Source organism: Lagenorhynchus albirostris, chromosome 2, assembly GCF_949774975.1.
Source record: "Lagenorhynchus albirostris chromosome 2, mLagAlb1.1, whole genome shotgun sequence".
In the NCBI taxonomy this organism is placed as follows: Eukaryota; Metazoa; Chordata; class Mammalia; order Artiodactyla; family Delphinidae; genus Lagenorhynchus; species Lagenorhynchus albirostris.
In genome coordinates, this window is record NC_083096.1 from 173,845,341 (window position 1) to 173,863,605 (window position 18,265).

The 18,265-nt window shown below is 43.1% G+C and overlaps 1 protein-coding gene across 3 annotated transcripts in view; it reads left to right on the forward strand.

Moving 5' to 3' along the window:
- FBXO42 (F-box protein 42) overlaps positions 1 to 17,225 on the forward strand; it is a 97,327-nt gene extending 80,102 nt beyond the window's left edge. The window contains exons 5-11 of one of the 3 annotated variants that reach the window (XM_060141308.1): positions 7,141 to 7,294; positions 8,098 to 8,208; positions 9,536 to 9,632; positions 10,114 to 10,170; positions 11,060 to 11,176; positions 11,689 to 11,832; positions 14,987 to 17,225. In XM_060141308.1, coding sequence (XP_059997291.1) covers positions 7,141 to 7,294; positions 8,098 to 8,208; positions 9,536 to 9,632; positions 10,114 to 10,170; positions 11,060 to 11,176; positions 11,689 to 11,832; positions 14,987 to 14,989 — 683 coding nt within the window. In that variant the 3' untranslated portion in view covers positions 14,990 to 17,225. Of the gene's footprint in view, positions 1 to 7,140; positions 7,295 to 8,097; positions 8,209 to 9,535; positions 9,633 to 10,113; positions 10,171 to 11,059; positions 11,177 to 11,688 lie in introns of all 3 variants that reach the window. The other 2 variants (XM_060141305.1, XM_060141307.1) reach the window with 2 other exon arrangements.
- Positions 17,226 to 18,265: the final 1,040 nt, after the last annotated feature.

Here is an 18,265-nt window from a genome sequence, read left to right on the forward strand (position 1 = left end):
TTTCCATTTATTTATTTTGAAGAGTGTAAGTTCAGTAACATGTAGATGAAGATGACCAAGGAAATATTTGTGTATTGAAAATGTTAAAGTAGTTCCTTTCAGCACCCCCCTTTTTTTTTTTTTTTTTTTTTTTTGGCGGTACGCGGGCCTCTCACTGTTGTGGCCTCTTCCGTTGTGGAGCACAGGCTCCGGACGTGCAGGCTCAGTGGCCATGGCTCACGGGCTCAGTGGCCATGGCTCACGGGCCCAGCGGCTCCACGGCATGTGGGATCTTCCCGGACTTGGGCACGAACCCGCGTCCCCTGCATTGGCAGGCGGACTCTCAACCACTGCGCCACCAGGGAAGCCCCTCAGCACCCCTTTAATCAAAGCACTTGTCAGGGAAAACCCACTTTGGACCCATGTTCATATAGTCATAAACAGAGTGTATGTATAAAAGAAGTCTGGATAGATTCAGTGTTAAGGAAAATCATATAAACTGGGGAAAAAGTCAAAAGGCTGACCACATGCCCTTTTAATGTCATCTTCGAGCATTTTCTAACAGCTTCACCCAAGGATTATTTAACTCTCTGCAACATGGTTCTCAAAGTCTAGTCCCCAAACATCAGCATCACCTGGGAACTTGTTAGAAATGCAACTTCATGGACCCTACCCCATACCTACTAAATAAGAAACTCAGAAATAGGTCGCAGCAATCTGTGTTGTAACAAGTCCTTCAGCTACTTCTGATACAACTGAAGTTTGAGAACTACAGCTCGAGGGGAATGGTAACTATAACATCTGAATAGTAAACCAATAATATTAATAAATAATGCTCACAGTATGGAGAAATAAAAGTAGCTTTTTAGTCATGCATAAAATACAGGCACCCCCAATTAGAATGGGTGCTTGTTTTATCTTGTATCAAACAATCGCGCTTCTCTTCTAGTGCTAGGGTCTACGTGAGTAGACACCGCAGTTGTGGGAAAGTGGCGTAGAAACCAAACCAGAATTTGGCATCGCTTCACTGTTTTACCATCGTCTTTGCAAAAGTAAACGAGAATGCCTTGTAATTCTACCACTGCCTTTCATATGTGAAAATTTCTTCTGATTTCATAGGAATCTTGGGAAACATGTGAGCCAATTAGTGATTTTAGGGAATGTTAGTTCTGTGTATAGGGTGCCTATCAGATTATCCAGTTTCCCACAGATGCCTTTTTGGCTTGTGCCTTGTTTTGAAACTTGCTCCATTGATCATATCTCCTGTGTGATTAGAAGCCTTTAGTGTTTGGGGAAAGAAGCCGGTGAGGATAGCCATCAGCTCTGGGAGGAACGAGCTTAAGTAACATGTCTGTCCAAGTCTGACGTGGGCATATTTGGTCCTGTGGTGCTTGATGAGAACCGATTTGGGAGTGACACCCTTTCTAACCCCACTTCTGTGTTACAATGATATTTAGACTGTCTAGAGCCCCAGTGACCTCATATTTTGAAGGCAGGCCGAGAAAGGTCCTAATGAGTAGAAAACCTCCATTTATAAGTTTTCTTGAAGGAAGAGTATTTATTTTATCATACGTCACCATGATGATGATGGGCCTTTTAACTGTGGAAGGTCTTCTGTTGTCAGACTGCCCTATACCGTACAAGATTTCCAGTGACTCATCCCCTCTCTAATGTCACAGGTGGGTGTGTTAAACAACCATGTGATGTCATTCTAGCTACTGTGTGGAATGAATTGCTTGCACATAGGTGTAGTTCTTCAAAGTTTAGGAGCTGATATTTTATCTAGGCATAGTCCATATAAAAGTTACTTTCCTTGCCCAATAACGTATGGTCATTTTGTTTGTTTGTTTGTTTTTTAATAAAGTTTGTAAATACTACTCTTTACATAGCTTGCTTTTCTTGGAACTTTAAAACAGCAAATAAAGGTATGTAATTTGAAAATGAGTTTTCTTGTTTTTCTGAGAATTCTGGTAAAGATATTGTTTGCTTTCCAGAACTCGGATAAATAGACTGTTTATTCTTTAAGATACAGAAATTGCCAAAATTCATTGACCTCTGCAGTCTCTGATCTCACCATAAATTTAATTCATTTGTGGACCTTGCATTAAGATAATTGGGAGGAGAATTGAAGACCCTTTGCTTTAAACAAATTCAAAATAGGAAATATGTAAATTTTAAAAATGATAAAATTAGGGGCTCTTGGCAAAGGCTTTACAATATTGATTTCTTCAAGTAACAGGAATTTTAAAGTATCCAATTTGCAACAAATAATGTAAGCATTACATGTATGATTGGGTCACAGAAAATTTGACACACCAGTGGCTTTGACCTCTTGTTGCTGCACCAACTGTACAGAGGTTGTATGTTGAATTCTGTGCCCTCCCTCCCCCCTGCTTCATTTGTTCCTGTAGGGTAATTTTCCCCCCACTTTCCTTATAAATTGAGGTGGAGAAGCACAATTTAACTTTTCAGTATGACTCTATATAGCTGTCAAGATAGTATGATGCTGAAATTAAAGGTTCCATATGTGACAAAACAGACCTTGGAAATTTTGGATGAGAAGATTCTCCTACTTCTTTGGATAAGGAGTAGAGGGAAATTTTTTGGCTTTCTTAAAGGTCAAGATATTTGAGAAGTCATTTCAGGAAGCCCTTATTTAAGATAATCCTTAAGGATTGATTTATCATTGTCACTGGTCCCAGTTTACTTTCTTTGGAGAGCCTGGAGAACAAATAAAGGGTCCTGTCTATATTAGAGGTAGAGTGTGACCCAGAGCCTTGTGGAAAAGAGATCCTAAGAATAGCCTTCGGTTCAATTTACTTATCTCTCTGTCTGTTCTAGGTCTGTGGCTTTAATTAATTAAGATTTAGGTTGTAGGGCTTCCCTGGTGGCGCAGTGGTTGAGAGTCCGCCTGCCGATGCAGGGGACGTGGGTTCGTGCCCTGGTCCGGAAAGATCCCACATGCTGCGGAGCGGCTGGGCCCGTGAGCCATGGCTGCTGAACCTGCACGTCCAGAGCCTGTGCTCCACAACGGGAGAGGCCACAACAGTGAGAGGCCCGCAGAAAGAGAGAAAGAGAGAGACAGAGAGAGAGAGAAAGGGAGAGAGGGAGAGAGAGAGGGAGAGAGGGAGGGAGGGAGGGAGGAAGGAAGGAAGGAAGGAAGAATGGAGGGAGGGAAGGAGGGAGGAAGAAGGAAGAAAGAAAGAAAGAAAAAGAAAGAAAGAAAATAAAGATTTAGGTTGTAAATCAACTATATTTCAATTAAAAAAAATTTTTTAATACAAAGGAACTTAAAAAGATTTAGGAAAGAACTTTTTCAGCTTTGAAACACTCAGACCTTTTGAGGTGCCTGACTTGTCTGTGGTAACTACTCAGAAGGAATGTATCTGTGTGCATGAAGAACAATCTAGAGAACGAGTATAAATTATGCCTCGGTATTCTCATCTGTAAAATGAAAATAAAGGAACTTCTTTGGTGGTCCAGTGGTTAAGACTCCACACCTCCACTGCAGTGGGCACGGGTTTGATCCCTGGTCTGGGAACTAAGATCCCACATGTTGTGTGGTATGGCCAAAAACAAACAAAACATAAAATGGAGGTAAAACTAGAGTTTTGGAAGGATTAAATTACTTAATACATGCAGAGTACTTAGAAATGTGCTTAGCATATAATAAATGCTCAGTAAATATTAGTCATTATCATTAGTAGCAGTAGTAATAGGCTTTTTAAAAGTCTTTTAACTTTATTTTTTATTAATTAATTTTATTTTTGTCTGCGTTGGGTCTTCGTTGCTGCACGCAGGCTTTCTCTAGTTGCAGCGAGTGTGGGCTACTCTTCATTGTGGTGCACGGGTTTCTCATTGCAGTGGCTTCTCTTGTTGCAGAGCATGGGCTCTAGGCACACGGGCTTCAGTAGTTGTGGCACATGGGCTTCAGTAGTTGTGGCACATGGGCTCGGTAGTTGTGGCACACGGGCTTAGTTGCTCTGCGGCGTGTGGCAGCTTCCCGGACCAGGGCTCAAACCCGTGTCCCTTGCATTGGCAGGCAAATTCTTAACCACTGCACCACCAGGGAAGTCCCAGTAATAGTTTCAAGTAGCAGTAATTGTAATTTCTCTTAAAAGTCAGTCAGGTCACCCATCCGTCCCTACCACCTTCCCCATACCCTGTGAACATAGGCATAGAATTTATAAAGTTAAAATCGTTTGTCTAAAGTAGTACTGTCTCTGTAATGCTGGAAATGTTGTGTATCTGTACTTTCCAATTCAGTAGTCACTAGCACATGTGGCTAAATGGTGACTGTGTTGGGCATGCAGGTCTAAAGTATAGTCTTTACTTGGGTTTGATTTTACATGTTGTTATGTTTTACAAACACTCTTTTTGATTCTATGACTAGTTTTTCCCCTTAAGAGGTATGTATTCTTATACTACATTTGTAATCTCTTTACACCCAGCAGTGGTAAACATTGGTTTGCCTTGCCTCGTAAAGTATTGGTAATTTATTTCAAAAGATATTATAGGAAATACATAGTACACATGAAAGAGCAAACCCTAACTAGTCTTATCATGTTAACCATTGGTTTTTGTTTCCAAATCATAGTTCGGTATATTTGAGTTACCCTTCTGGGACTTGGGAAGACCTCCTTTTCATATCATGTAGCCTCAGTTACAATTTCATTTCTATTGTACTTTCTTGAGCTAAATAGTTACTCTGCCAGGAATACTGTAATCATATTGTAGTCATTAAATATGTCCACCAGTTCAGTTCTGTTCTCATAAACTTTGTGCCATGTAGAAAGCAGTACTATCAGATGTCTGTGGCCAATTGACCTGGTATTAACGTCGTATTAATTTGCTTTAGCAATGATAATAACAATACCAGGCACTGTCCTAAATGCATTATGTGATTTAAGTCATTTAATTTTCCCAACCACTCTTTTATATGGATATTCCTTAATCTATTTAAACACTGCAAATAAGCATCCTTGTATCTTTTCTTTTTTCATTTGCCCAGCTATCTTGTTAGATTAATCCCTAGAAATGGAATTTCTGATTCAAAGCATATGCACTTCAACTTTTTTGATACAAACTGCTCATTTTAAGTTAAAAATCCTATTTTTGTTTGTTTCCATGTTTTGCTTATTGGGGGAACCTTGGTATGCTGCTTCACTTTTCTGTGGGGGGAGGGTGCGCCTTGCCGCTTGCGGGATCTTAGTTCAACAACCAGGGATAGAACCTGGGCTCTCAGCAGTGAAAGCACAGAATCCTAACCACTGGACCACCAGGGAATTCTCTGCTTCTTCACTTTATACACTCAATTTAAAAGCTGGGATTTCCAGTATCTCAAATTCAAATCCAAATTTTAGTCTGGAAAGTTTTTAAGCTACTACTCTGCTGAAGTCTGTTACATATTTTATTAGCTTTTTCCAACTTTTTCACAGTACTTAGGAGTTCCGAAGTAGGGGCAAGAACTTGAAGCTTTGTTTGGTATTTCACAAATTAAATCATTTGGGGGTAACACTAGCATTTTAACTAGACTGTTGTATTAGTTAGGCTTTCTAGTTGGGCTAGGAGGGCAAAAGTTTTTAACCAGAAATCATGAGATTGTGTGAAAGACAACATCACGAGTAGCCCCCTTAGTCGTGATTCCTGTGATATATGAGGATAGCAAGAACTGACTCATGGAATACTTCACCTAGTGTCTCAGCAAGAACCATTCCTAGAGAAGACTTGTTTCTGTGGTCAGATCTTGGTCTGGATTGATGTGTGTTCTATTAGAAAAGTATTCAAAATATCTGATGCTCACTCCATATTCTGAGTGCCGGTACCTTCCTAGTAAATCATGTTGTTACTTTTTTTTTTTTTTTTTTAACCACACCACGAGGCTTGTGGGATCTTAGTTCCCTGACCAGGAGTTAAACTCAGGCCCTCAGCAATGAGAGCACAGAGTCCTAACCGCTAAACTGCCAGGGACTTTCCTCATGTTGTTTGTTACTCTTAAGTTGCATCCCAGGGAAGACAGTCCTCTTCTCCACCTTCTCAACCTCAGGACTGTGTAATCGACACCATTAAAGCAGACTGAGTAGGGCTTTTCAAACTGTGTTCCCATACCCCTTGCTGAAGGGGGAGGCCAAGTTATCCACTTAAATTGGAGCACCTCAACAGCTATCATGTTAATATACTGCTGGGCTTCTTTCTGCTTAAGATTTCCTTTGAAAAATAGATCCTGTAGCTTTAACAACAACAAAAATTCTTTTTAATATTCCAGTATTAGTAAATACTGGATGAGACAAATTACTTTGGTCTTAAGCAAACTAAAGGTGGCAGGTAGAGTAAGAGATTGGGAGAAATAGTTATTGTTTCAAAGACAAGAAGCTCTGACAAATGATGCTCCTGTGGGACATTTGTTAGCCGTACAGTTTTCCAGCATAAGCCAGATTTCTATTGTTTTGAAATTTGAAATCGTGGCTCAGAGGTCCAGCCTGGAGGGCCTTAGTAGCCACTCTTGGCTGCAGTTTCATTGGAATGCTTTCATATCAAGCCTTGAAAGTCCGCTTCCATTGTGCTAGTGAGGCCCATAGCTAGGGGCCCAAAGGTCACTATGTTAACATTTGACTTATAGGACAAATGAGAACTGCATTCTGCCTCCCTTTTTTTTTTTTTTTTTAACCTATGTTTGTTAGCAGCAGTTATTTTTAAGTTGTATCTAGCCTCTATATACTCCTCCCGGATCCTTTACATGCTTTCGTTTGTGATCTCTGTTAAGCTTATTGAAGGGACGGACAGGAGAGTCAACATTTATTGAGTACCTGCTATGTGCCCGGCACTGTGCTAGGTGCTTTGAATATACTGTTTAATACTCAAAACAACCTTATGAGATATATACGCTCATCCCTAATTTCAGGTGAGCAAACTAAGCCTGAGAGAGACTAAGTAACTTTCCTCTAATTCAGGTTTCTTTACTTCAGTTATAAAAGACGTATAAATTGGGGATGGTTTTCTCTCAGACCTGCAAACCCAGTTTTGTCTCCTCTTCTCCCTTATGCTTTGTAGTATTGGTTCCTGTTTTGCCACTCTTCCAGGAAAAGGTGATCTATAGACAGCCTACTTATGGTTTTTTGTGAGGCCCTGAATCCTAACCATGCTGTTATTGACTTCTCCCAGGGTCCTATCCTTCCCCCAAAGCTGGCGCGACTCTGGTTGTATACAAGGACCTGCTGGTGCTGTTTGGTGGTTGGACACGGCCAAGCCCTTACCCCCTACACCAACCAGAGAGGTTCTTTGATGAAATACATACTTACTCACCCTCTAAAAACTGGTAAGCCACAAAGATAAGATCCTTTCAATCTGGAGTAGAAGATTTAAAATGTTTGGATTCCTTACCTTTTTGTGTGTGTCCAGGAGTCTCTTTGAGAATTTGATGAAAGCTTTGGACTCTTTTCCCAGAAAAACAAAATTTTTACATATGCACAGATTTTGCCTACAGTTTCAGAGGGTTTACAGGACCCCCTTAAAACTTGAAATTAAGAATGCTTATTCCAAAGAGAAAATGTAGAAGACATTTATTCCTCTTCCAAGAAAAATGAATGAGACAGTTGAAGAATAGAGAGCTCTTCAGCTTTGGCTACTGATTCCCCAGGAGTGATGATTCTTTACTCCCTGCTTTGTCCCCAAGACTGACTCCCAGTTGTCTTACAAACTTGTCTTTTTTAAATGACAGTAACCTCTGTTCCTTGTAATGGACTGCTTAGTACAGGGCTCTTGGCAGCCGCCACTGATCAGATCAGGCCTCTAGGAAGAAAGAGCAGGTGGGGTTCCTTCAGCAAACTAGTCCGAAGCAGCTAAGGAACCATAGTGGAATCCCTTGTCATTGTTTTCTCATCACTCTACCTCCAGGCCATACACATTGAGAAGCTGAAAGTGTACATAACGCTAGCAGATTCGTAGAAAAGGCATAAATACCTTGTGGCATCCTCCATATATTATCCTAACAGTTTCTCTGCTGAAGGTGATAGGATTGTCATTTTAAATGGATGCCTGCTTACTGTTTTCCACCTTAAACACATAAGACCAGAAGCAGAGGGGCTGACTTCTTGGCTTCCTCCTGTCTTTCTATATTAGGTGGAACTGCATTGTGACAACCCATGGCCCACCTCCCATGGCTGGGCATTCTTCTTGTGTGATAGACGATAAAATGATTGTCTTTGGTGGCTCCCTAGGATCCCGGCAGATGTAAGTATATTTGGTTTGCTCGCTGTCAACCTGAACGTAAATACTCCTGGAAAAGTAAACTAGGTCAGAAAAGTAAACTAGTCAGGGTCAGTATTCCTGAGCATGGTTCTAATTAATCCAATAATTATCTCACCCCCTAGTATTCCATTTTTTGATTCTAGTCATAGACCAAGAAGTTGAAAAACTTGCTCCATAGAATCAGGGCTGTGTAGAACCTCTGTTTTGCTTGATATGTGGTTCAGTTCAGTGGGATCAAGTTCTGATGGGGCCTCCGCCTTGTCTGTTTCTACCTGTGCCTACAGAAGGCCACCCTCCAAGAAGCAGAGTACTTTTCCTCCTTCTCCTTTATGGCCCAGCTTTAGAGAAGGAGAGAGGTAGATTGACAGGACAGGTGGAAATGGTTCACTCTCCAAATAGGATGGATTGAGGGCATGGGTAGGAGCAAGAAAACTGTGTCAGGCCTGACATCCCCTGTGAGGTGGTTCTCCCTGCCCACTGCCCTCCACCTCTGGCCACGACTGGCCAGCCCAGGCCAGGCCCAGAGTCTGTGAATCACTGTGTGTCTGCTTTGGCGTTAGCAGCAGTAGCGGTCGTTTCCTCTGTGCCTTGAAATGGAAGTTGATGAGCTGTCAGCAATAAAACCATTCCAGGTCCAACCCTGTTCCCCCTCAGGGTACTTTCCATCTTCTTATTTTAAAACGGTATGGAGGAGACAATGTGAGCTCTACCCTCCAGATGAGAGGGTTTAGGGCTTAAGGTATTGGAGCTCTTCCTCCTGTGTTTCTGTGTGTGAATAAATGACCATAGAGAGGGGACCGTAAAATAGAGACTGCCATTTAGGGGTCTGTCCTTGCCATACTGGTCCCTTGAGGGTTGGAGATGCCAATTTGTCCTTGATAAAACTGCAGCTTTCATTAGCCATGGTGAAATTACCTTTTGTAGCCAAAGTCAATAAACCTTTTATCTCCTGGACAATGATAGAACTGCCTTTTGAATAATTTTTTTCTCTTCCTTGTGGGTTTTGTCTTTGAAAGACTGTATCATGACTAGTATCTATTTCCTGCTATCACCAATTAATTAACTCTAACTTTAGGTATTATTGTTTGGCTACAGACATGACTCAAATGAGACCTTATGGGTCAATGGATAGAGCAAAGGTTTGAAGCTCTCCTTTCCAGGGAAAGGAGGGGAAGAAAAATATAGTTGAATGCTAGCTATGAGCATGGCACTCTTGGGGGGCATCCTTATGAATGTAACTTCATTTATATCAGTTCTTGTGGTCCCTGAGAGCTCCCAACTGCTTCATTCTTTTGTCCTTATCTTATAGGAGCAACGACGTCTGGGTCCTTGACCTCGAGCAGTGGGCGTGGTCCAAGCCGAACATCTCTGGCCCTAGTCCTCATCCTCGAGGTGGCCAATCTCAGGTGCTCAGAAATTAAAATAACTATTCAGCAAACACTGTAGCATCTTTCAGTTAGGACAGGAGAGGGAGGAGGGAGGCAGGTAAGATGCCAACATACATAAGCCAAAGAGAATTTATCATTCTTTCTTGCTGGTATTTATTTTTCAACTTCTAATGGGTTATCATTATTTTTGTTGGCTTTATATTATGCCTCTCCTGAAAGCATTTACTTTGCTTTTTTATTTTTCAAGAGAACCCTGCATTTTATGTGGTTGGCACTCTCATGTTAATAATGTTTGATCAACAAAGAATCCATTCAGGTGAATCATCAGTAATTTGTTTACAAGGATCAGAATTGACATGGTTTGGGTAATGGGGATCTTATGGTAAATAGAATACTCTCATTTGGGAGCTGAGTAGACTATTTTCATTTACCACTGAAGTACAGGAGGTCAGATGCCTGTGTCTTTGTAGATTTATTTTAAATTTATTCATCTCCCCAGATTGTCATAGATGATGCAACTATTTTAATCCTTGGAGGGTGTGGTGGTCCCAATGCTGTGAGTATTGCTGGTATGGCGTTCCCATGCACATGCTGCTAAGTATTCAAAACTTGCTTCCCCTGTCTCATCTTGTAAAAGTGTACAAGGCCATTTCTGTAGCATTTTTATTTAGAAAATACCTTTTCCACTTTGGGTATGTAGCCTTTGTATTTTCTGGCCTTCTTCTCCACTCTCTTTTTGCGGAGGGAAGCTTTTCATCAGAGACATTCGTCTATTGAATATTCATATCTAAAGTCTTCCTAACTCCCACTTAGTCTTTGGGCTATAAGGTTTGCTGCTGTTATTTTTTCAAGGATGGGTGGGACAGAAAAGCAGGTGGATAATGGCCAGAGTTCACATGGAATTTATTTAAGAATGCGGATTCAGGGCTTCCCTGGTGGCACAGTGATTGAGAGTCCACCTGCCGATGCAGGGGACATGGGTTCGTGCCCTGGTCCGGGAAGATCCCACATGCCGCGGAGCGGCTGGGCCCGTGGGCCATGGCCACTGAGCCTGCGCATCCGGAGCCTGTGCTCCGCGGCGGGAGAGGCCACAGCAGTGAGAGGCCCGCGTACCGCAAAAAAAAAAAAAAAAAAAAAAAGAATGCAGATTCAGACATGCTGGATATATATTACCTACCGTTTCATCAGTGTACACATACACACATAAAACCACAGGCAAAATTCAAAACCACTTAAAATTGATTCATGGGATCACAAGTACAATTTCACGTGCCAGGCCAGTGGTAATATATGAATGAATGAATGGCTAGAGATTTTGCTATTCTTTCTGACGAATTCACACACTCTATGACAGGCAGCACAACTTTGAGATTCCAGCTCTGTGTGTGTATGTGTTTTGTGACGTGTACCACACCTGAGTCCTGTTGTTGGTGCTTCTCTTACAGCTGTTCAAGGATGCTTGGTTGTTGCACATGCACTCAGGTCCCTGGGCCTGGCAACCACTCAAGGTGGAAAATGAAGACCATGGGGCCCCAGAACTGTGGTGCCATCCAGCTTGCCGAGTAAGTAGGGAGCTGACAGGCCAGCAGAAGGAGAGTCCTAAACTCTAAAGCCAGATTAACTCATCAGATTTCCAAGCAACTTTGTATGGAAATTGAAAACCCCTTGATGTCACAAAAGAGGTGGACATTGACCATAGCTTTTTGGGTATTTCTCACATACATGAGCCACTAGGTGGAAAAACTTAACATGGGCCCCACTTATCCTTTAAGCCCCAGCCTTAAGCATCTCTTTGTCTCTAAAACTTGCCCCAGGGTCCCCCAAACAAATACTTGATTCCTTCCTCCACTCTACCCCTATTCTGTAGAGATAATTCAAATGGTAGCACATGTCTCCCTGTAGCAACAAATTGTTCCCATCTATCCCCACATCTAGCCTAGAGGGCAGACTGCAATCTTTTCACCTCTACATCTCAGGTACCTACAAAACACGTGGCACATCCCAGATGCTCATGATAAAATGTTTGATGGTTAAATGAGCGATCAGAACTGAGCACAGGTTTTTTGTCTTCCAGGTAGGGCAGTGTGTGGTGGTCTTCAGCCAGGCTCCTAGTGGGCGAGCCCCACTCAGCCCCAGTTTGAACTCTCGCCCATCACCTATCAGTGCCACTCCTCCAGCCCTAGTTCCCGAACCTCGAGAATACCGCTCTCAGTCTCCGGTAAGGAGTATGGATGAAGCTCCCTGTGTTAACGGCCGCTGGGGAACACTGAGGCCCAGAGCGCAAAGACAGACCCCCTCAAGTTCCCGAGAAGGAAGCCTTTCCCCAGCCAGAGGCGATGGCTCTCCCATCCTCAATGGTGGGAATTTATCTCCAGGATCAGCAGCTGTAGGTGGCTCTTCCTTGGACAGTCCTGTACAGGCTATATCTCCTAGCACTCCATCTACCACTGAAGGATATGACCTAAAAATGGGACTTTCTTTGGCCCCCCGACGAGGGTCACTACCAGATCAGAAAGATCTAAGATTGGGATCAATGGATCTGAACTGGGATCCGAAACCTGCTTCCAGTAGCAGTCACATGGATGGTGTGGACAACAGAACAGTTGGGGGAAGTTTGAGACACCCTCCTGAACAGACAAATGGTGTGCATACCCCACCGCACGTGGCCAGTGCCCTTGCAGGAGCAGTTTCCCCAGGTGCCCTGCGTCGGAGCCTAGAAGCCATCAAAGCAATGTCATCCAAAGGCCCCCCAGCCTCCGCAGCACTAAGTCCTCCTCTGGGGTCTTCTCCAGGCTCCCCTGGGAGCCAGAACCTGAGCAGTGGAGAAACAGTGCCCGTTCCCCGCCCAGGGCCTGCCCAAGGAGATGGACATTCCTTACCTCCCATTGCCCGGCGCCTGGGCCACCACCCTCCACAGTCCCTAAATGTTGGCAAACCCTTGTACCAGAGTATGAACTGCAAGCCCATGCAGATGTACGTGCTGGACATTAAAGACACCAAGGAGAAGGGGCGAGTCAAATGGAAAGTATTTAATAGCAGTTCTGTGGTTGGACCTCCCGAAACCAGCCTGCATACAGTGGTACAAGGCAGGGGCGAACTCATCATATTTGGAGGACTCATGGACAAGAAGCAGAATGTGAAGTACTATCCAAAAACAAATGCCTTGTACTTTGTGCGAGCAAAGAGATAATATGTTCTAAAACCCTTTCCCTTCCTGTGGCTTTTAATTTGGAATTTTCCAGCGTGCAAGCATTTGGACTGAGAATTGAGAAAACAAGGGACAAAATTACTCTCATAAACCAAACCCCAATTCCCAACCTCACTCACTCCAGGCTGGGATCAAATCTCCATTAAGAAAAGAATTATATAAATATATATTATATAGCCAACTCTGTTTACAAAGAGGGAGAGATCTCCGTCCTGGTTCAGATAAAATTGTTGCTGTGTTTTAGCAGAGGCTGTGCTGCCTTTTTCTACTTTGCTGATAACTAGACCAAGAATTTAGGGAATAGATTAATACCAGAACCTTACTAAAGAAACTGAAGAGCCACCTGTAAATCTTATTTGGCCTTCTTAGAGTTAGAAAAAGAAAGGGCATGTGTAAGATGCACGACTAGAGGTTTCAGATTCCCATGCTTCAGGGGCTGGCAGGGTAAAAGTAACCTGTAGAAAACTGTTCTTCTCCCTGCCCTGCCCCGCTCGCAGAGGACCTGTGAAAACTTCTCTTTGCAGTAATGCCCTGTGCCTGGCCCTATTCTGCTCTTTGTGACTGAGGAAAGTTACCCAACAAGGGATTTTGTTCCACGTTTGTGTGCCGGGATCATCGTGAAACAAAGTTTATGCAGAAACAGCTAGTGTCCATTGGTTTTTGCTCTCTCCATGTTTCAGAAAACATTCTGGTGTCTGATTGTGGAATTTTCTGACAATCATATTTCGTTGCAGTTGCCAAAAACCACATTTGTTCTCTTTTTCTTTCCCTTAAAACCTGATCCTCAGAGGCTGCCTTTGCTATTTATAGGCTGCTTTTCTTCCCTCCTTCCTCCCTCCCTCCCTCTTTTTCTTTAATATGTGGATTTTTTAAGCCCTAAAACCTTTCGCACTTTCTTTTATTAAGCTTGGGTGCCCAGAGAAATCTCTTAGAAATATTTCTGGAATCCATTTTCTGGTGTCACTAGGGGACCAGTAGGGAATTCTGAGATGCCAGTATCATGAGAAATCCTTGAAGCATCAAAAGATACTGTTTTACCTTACGGGCTTCTTTTTATTTCCAAAGCACGTTGGACACACCCATCCATGTTTATGGAACATGGAAATGGATCTTGGGAGAGAATCCCAATAACGGTTCCTTCTAGAAATGACTTTTGCCCTTGTTTGTGACATGCATTTTTCTGCCTGGCTGTTGACTGGTGATTGGGTTGAATATCATGTGCTTGGCCTCTTTGATGCGTGGCTGACCTTGGGAGCAGCTCCTTCTTTGTCATTGTCATGTTTACCTGTCACCCAAACAAGGCTTGGGTTTTTACTTTCATGTCATTTCTGAGATAAGGTGTAACCAACCAGAGCATGTTCTTTGGTTGACACAGGAAATTACAAGTTACCAGTCTCTAAACCACGGCCTGGACATAGGAGACATTGGCACCACTTAAATGTGGATTTTTTTGGTGATTTCTCATCAGTAGAAAGAGGATTTTTATTTTGCCTTTAGGGTTTAAATTTCAAAACACGGCATTTCTCATCCCCACACTCCCCTTTTTCTTGTTAGCATTTCCCAAGCGCAAGCCTGCTACAGCTGGCCCTGGGTCCTGGCTCTCAGCCAGCTCTTAGCAGTCTGTCTGATAAGTCTGTTTTCTCCTGTTAACGTCATGTTAAATCCTTTCCCCTAGCCATTAGCTCTACAATGTGGTCTTGGTGGGAAAGCGCCCCTGGTGCCAAGCCCAGGAAAGGGCCAGCTCATGGGGAGGGGTATGTGTTCCAGAAACTGCTCTATGTGCTCCCTTAGATGAGGAAACTACCATGTGCCTACTTACTGTGGTGTCCAACTGCTCAGAGCTCAGCACTTAGCTTTCCAGACTCTCTGCTCTGGGCCTGTTGCCAGTCCTTCTTTGGCAAAGACTGTTTGATCGTGTGGGGGTCCTTATTCAGAAGAGAAAGCTAGCCTAGAAGATCAGCAATTTTGGCATTACTACTATTGCTGAACCTTGTTTATGACATTGCATTTGTGCATGGACAGTGCCTCCAAACTCAGTTCCTACTTAAATATAAAGTATTTGGAAGCCTGCAAGTTCAGAATCTCAACTTTGTAATCTTTCCTTTTGTCCTGTGGCCTTCCTAAGCCAGCTGTTAACTTGTTGATTCCTTCTACTTTCCCCAAGTAGGCAGGCAACAGAGATGATGATTCTCTTAGAAAGTAACCTGGCTCCTCGGAACTCCATGGCATCCCAGTATTACCCACGCCACTTGGAACCAGACTGTCTGTTTACAGCTCTTGAAGAAGAATCTGCCTCTTCCACACCTGGTGGTGTGGGTCCTGGTGGCTCCTGGGCGTTGTGGCCGTGTATCTTGGGAGAGTGACTCAACATAGTCAAGGTGACTGTCTCCTCCGGCCCTTGTGAAGCCGCCCCATGCAGTGGAACTTCAGGCGTCTCAGCTGAGGTGACCATTTCCACGGCGCCATGGATGCTTCAGTCAGATCAGATTTAACTACAGCTCTGGTTTTGACATGATGCCGACTTTGTCTTAAAATTCACTGAGGAAAATGAGGCAAAATATTTTTTTAAACCCTCAGGAGCACCTAAAGTAAATATTTATCCATATTTAAGTATTTAAAATACATTTTGTTTCTACTTGAAGCTTTAACCCCCTTCCATTCCTGCAAGTGTGCCTTTGAGAGCCCCCATGTCACATTGACTCCACTGGCCACCTCATTGACGTCGTGAGAATTTTAGTCTCTTCCCGTCCTCTTGAACAGAGCTTCCTGTTTTCTCATTTTGCAGGCTGTGCAGCAGAGAGGGTTCTGTATTTTTGCTCATGTTTCTGCCCTGCTGCTACACTTCGGTGGTGGGTTCCACAAACCACCACCCACTGCACCCACCATACATTTGGAAGCACACATTTGGTATCAAAACAAGCTTAAATTTTAGTTGTAAGGCAATACTGGGCTTACTCTCCTCCCAGCCCTCTGGAGATTGATTTCATTTTAATGTTTGAGTTTTCTATCAAGAGCTGAAACCACGAACTATCCTAGGAACTGTGTCCAAACTCTTTAAAATAGAAGAAGAGGAAGAAGAAAGAAAAGCAACTGAAGTCTTGACTTTGGAGGACAGAAAGCCACCAGCTGATGGAGAACAAAGGGATGCTTCCTTTTCCTTTCACTTTATTTTTCTGGATTTCCTTCTGCTTTGCTTCTTCAGAGTGACATTCCTGGTTGGTTTGTCTGTCTGTCCTTGTCCTTGTAATGATCCTGGTATGGTGATGTGCTCTGCTTTGCATTATCTGTGGTCTCTTACCAGCGCACAAGTCAGTGGGGAGGATCTGAACACACCCAGGGGCAAGGAAGCCGAACTTCAAAGCCTGTACCCCATGCAGCCTCCCCATGAACTGCAGAAGGCATGTTCTGCATGGTCACCAGTAAGTGGCTCCCTCCACCATGTTCACTGTCAAATGAAAGCAACCCTTAGGCATTGGCTCCACTGTACTCTCTCTCTCCTCCCTCTGCTCCCTTCCCACCAACCAGGGTTCATGTCAGTGCACACCTGTCGTGCCCTGACGAAGCTGGTGCTGTGAGTGATGTTTCCCATACAGCTCAGGGGTCCTGGGTGGCTTACCCTGAGATGATCATTTTAGGCACATAACAGTGTAGGAATGAAAAGTGGATTTGATTTCATTGATATTTAAATCTCTGTCGATTTTATTTTTTGTTTATGTTTTCCCCAATGACTTTTTAGCAGTTTAACAAATAAAACAAAATGGATAGAATTGTCTTAACTGTTTTATTAGTATGAAAGAAAGCAAGCTGTGAGGAAAAGCAATTGGAGATTGAAGTTGGAAGCAAGGTATTTGGAAAGATTCTCCTCCTCTAGGAGGTTGCCCGTCCATGAGGACGTCATTTAATAAAGCAGCTCTCTCCATCATGCTTGAAGGACTCAGTGTTTCAGAGCCTCAGTACCACCCTGCATTGGAGACCCAAGAGAGGTGATGAGCTTGGAGCAGAGACCCAGGGACCAGGATGACATCTACGCCATCACTGGCCTCCTAAGCAAAGATGAGGACACGGGGCCTCCGGGTCTTGAAACAGCATAGCAAATGGGGGTTCAGAACACAGGCCTGAGCCCTATAGGCCTGTGGCTAATTCTGCCTTCCGCTATTTACTACTTAATCTTGGTTACAAGTTTCCTATCTATAAATATAGTTTCTATTTTATAGGATCATGAGGATTAATTAAAGTTGTATATGAAGAGCACCAGCACAGTGCCTGGCACATAATAAATGCTTAATAAGTGGTGGCTGTTATTTATAATTAGCCCTTGAAGAAAATACGTGATCTTGAATGAAAGTGCTGGGCAATGTGTGTAAATTGTTAGGAGCATGGCCATACTAAAGATTATGCATGTCTACAGTTGTCTGAGTCGTCTTTTACATGTCACCATGAGTACCCCTGAGGCTTTTGCCTTGAGAGCAGTACGTAGCAGCTGCTGCCATCAATCAGGTCAGAATGGTCTCAGTAGTTTCGTCTCCCTGTGGACTTTATTCTTTGGTTTGCCAGTTGAATTCAGCCTCTAGCTCGTGAAGGATTCTGCCTGGATTCAAAGGCACACTTAGGAGTCCCTCCCATCAAGCCTCTTAGATAGCCTCATCCACCAGAGGGCAGACAGCAGAAGCAAGAAGAACTACAGCAGCAGCCTGTGGAACAAAAACCACATTCACAGAAAGACAAGATGAAAAGGCAGAGGGCTATGTACCAGATGAAGGAACAAGATAAAACCCCAGAAAAACAACTAAATGAAGTGGAGATAGGCAACCTTCCAGAAAAAGAATTCAGAATAATGATAGTGAAGATGATCCAGGACCTCGGGAAAACAACGGAGGCAAAGTTCGAGAAGGTGCAAGAAATGTTTAACAAAGACCTAGAAGAATTAAAGAACAAACAAACAGAGATGAACAATACAATAACTGAAATGAAAACTACACTGGAAGGAATCAATAGCAGAATAACTGAGGCAGAAGAACGTATAAGTGACCTGGAAGACAGAATGGTGGAATTCACTGCTGCAGAACAGAATAAAGAAAAAAGGATGAAAAGAAATGAAGACAGCCTAAGAGATCTCTGGGACAACATTAAACGCAAAGACGTTCGCATTATAGGGGTCCCAGAAGGAGAAGAGAGAGAGAAAGGACCAGAGAAAATATTTGAAGAGATTATATATACTCAAAAACTTCCCTAACCATGGGAAAGGAAATAGCCACCCAAGTCCAGGAAGCGCAGCGAGTCCCATACAGGATAAATCCAAGGAGAAACACGCTGAGACACATAGTAATCAGATTGACAAAAATTAAAGACAAAGAAAAATTATTGAAAGCAGCAAGGGAAGAACAAAAAATAACATACGAGGGAACTCCCATAAGGTTAACAGCTGATTTCTCAGCAGAAACTC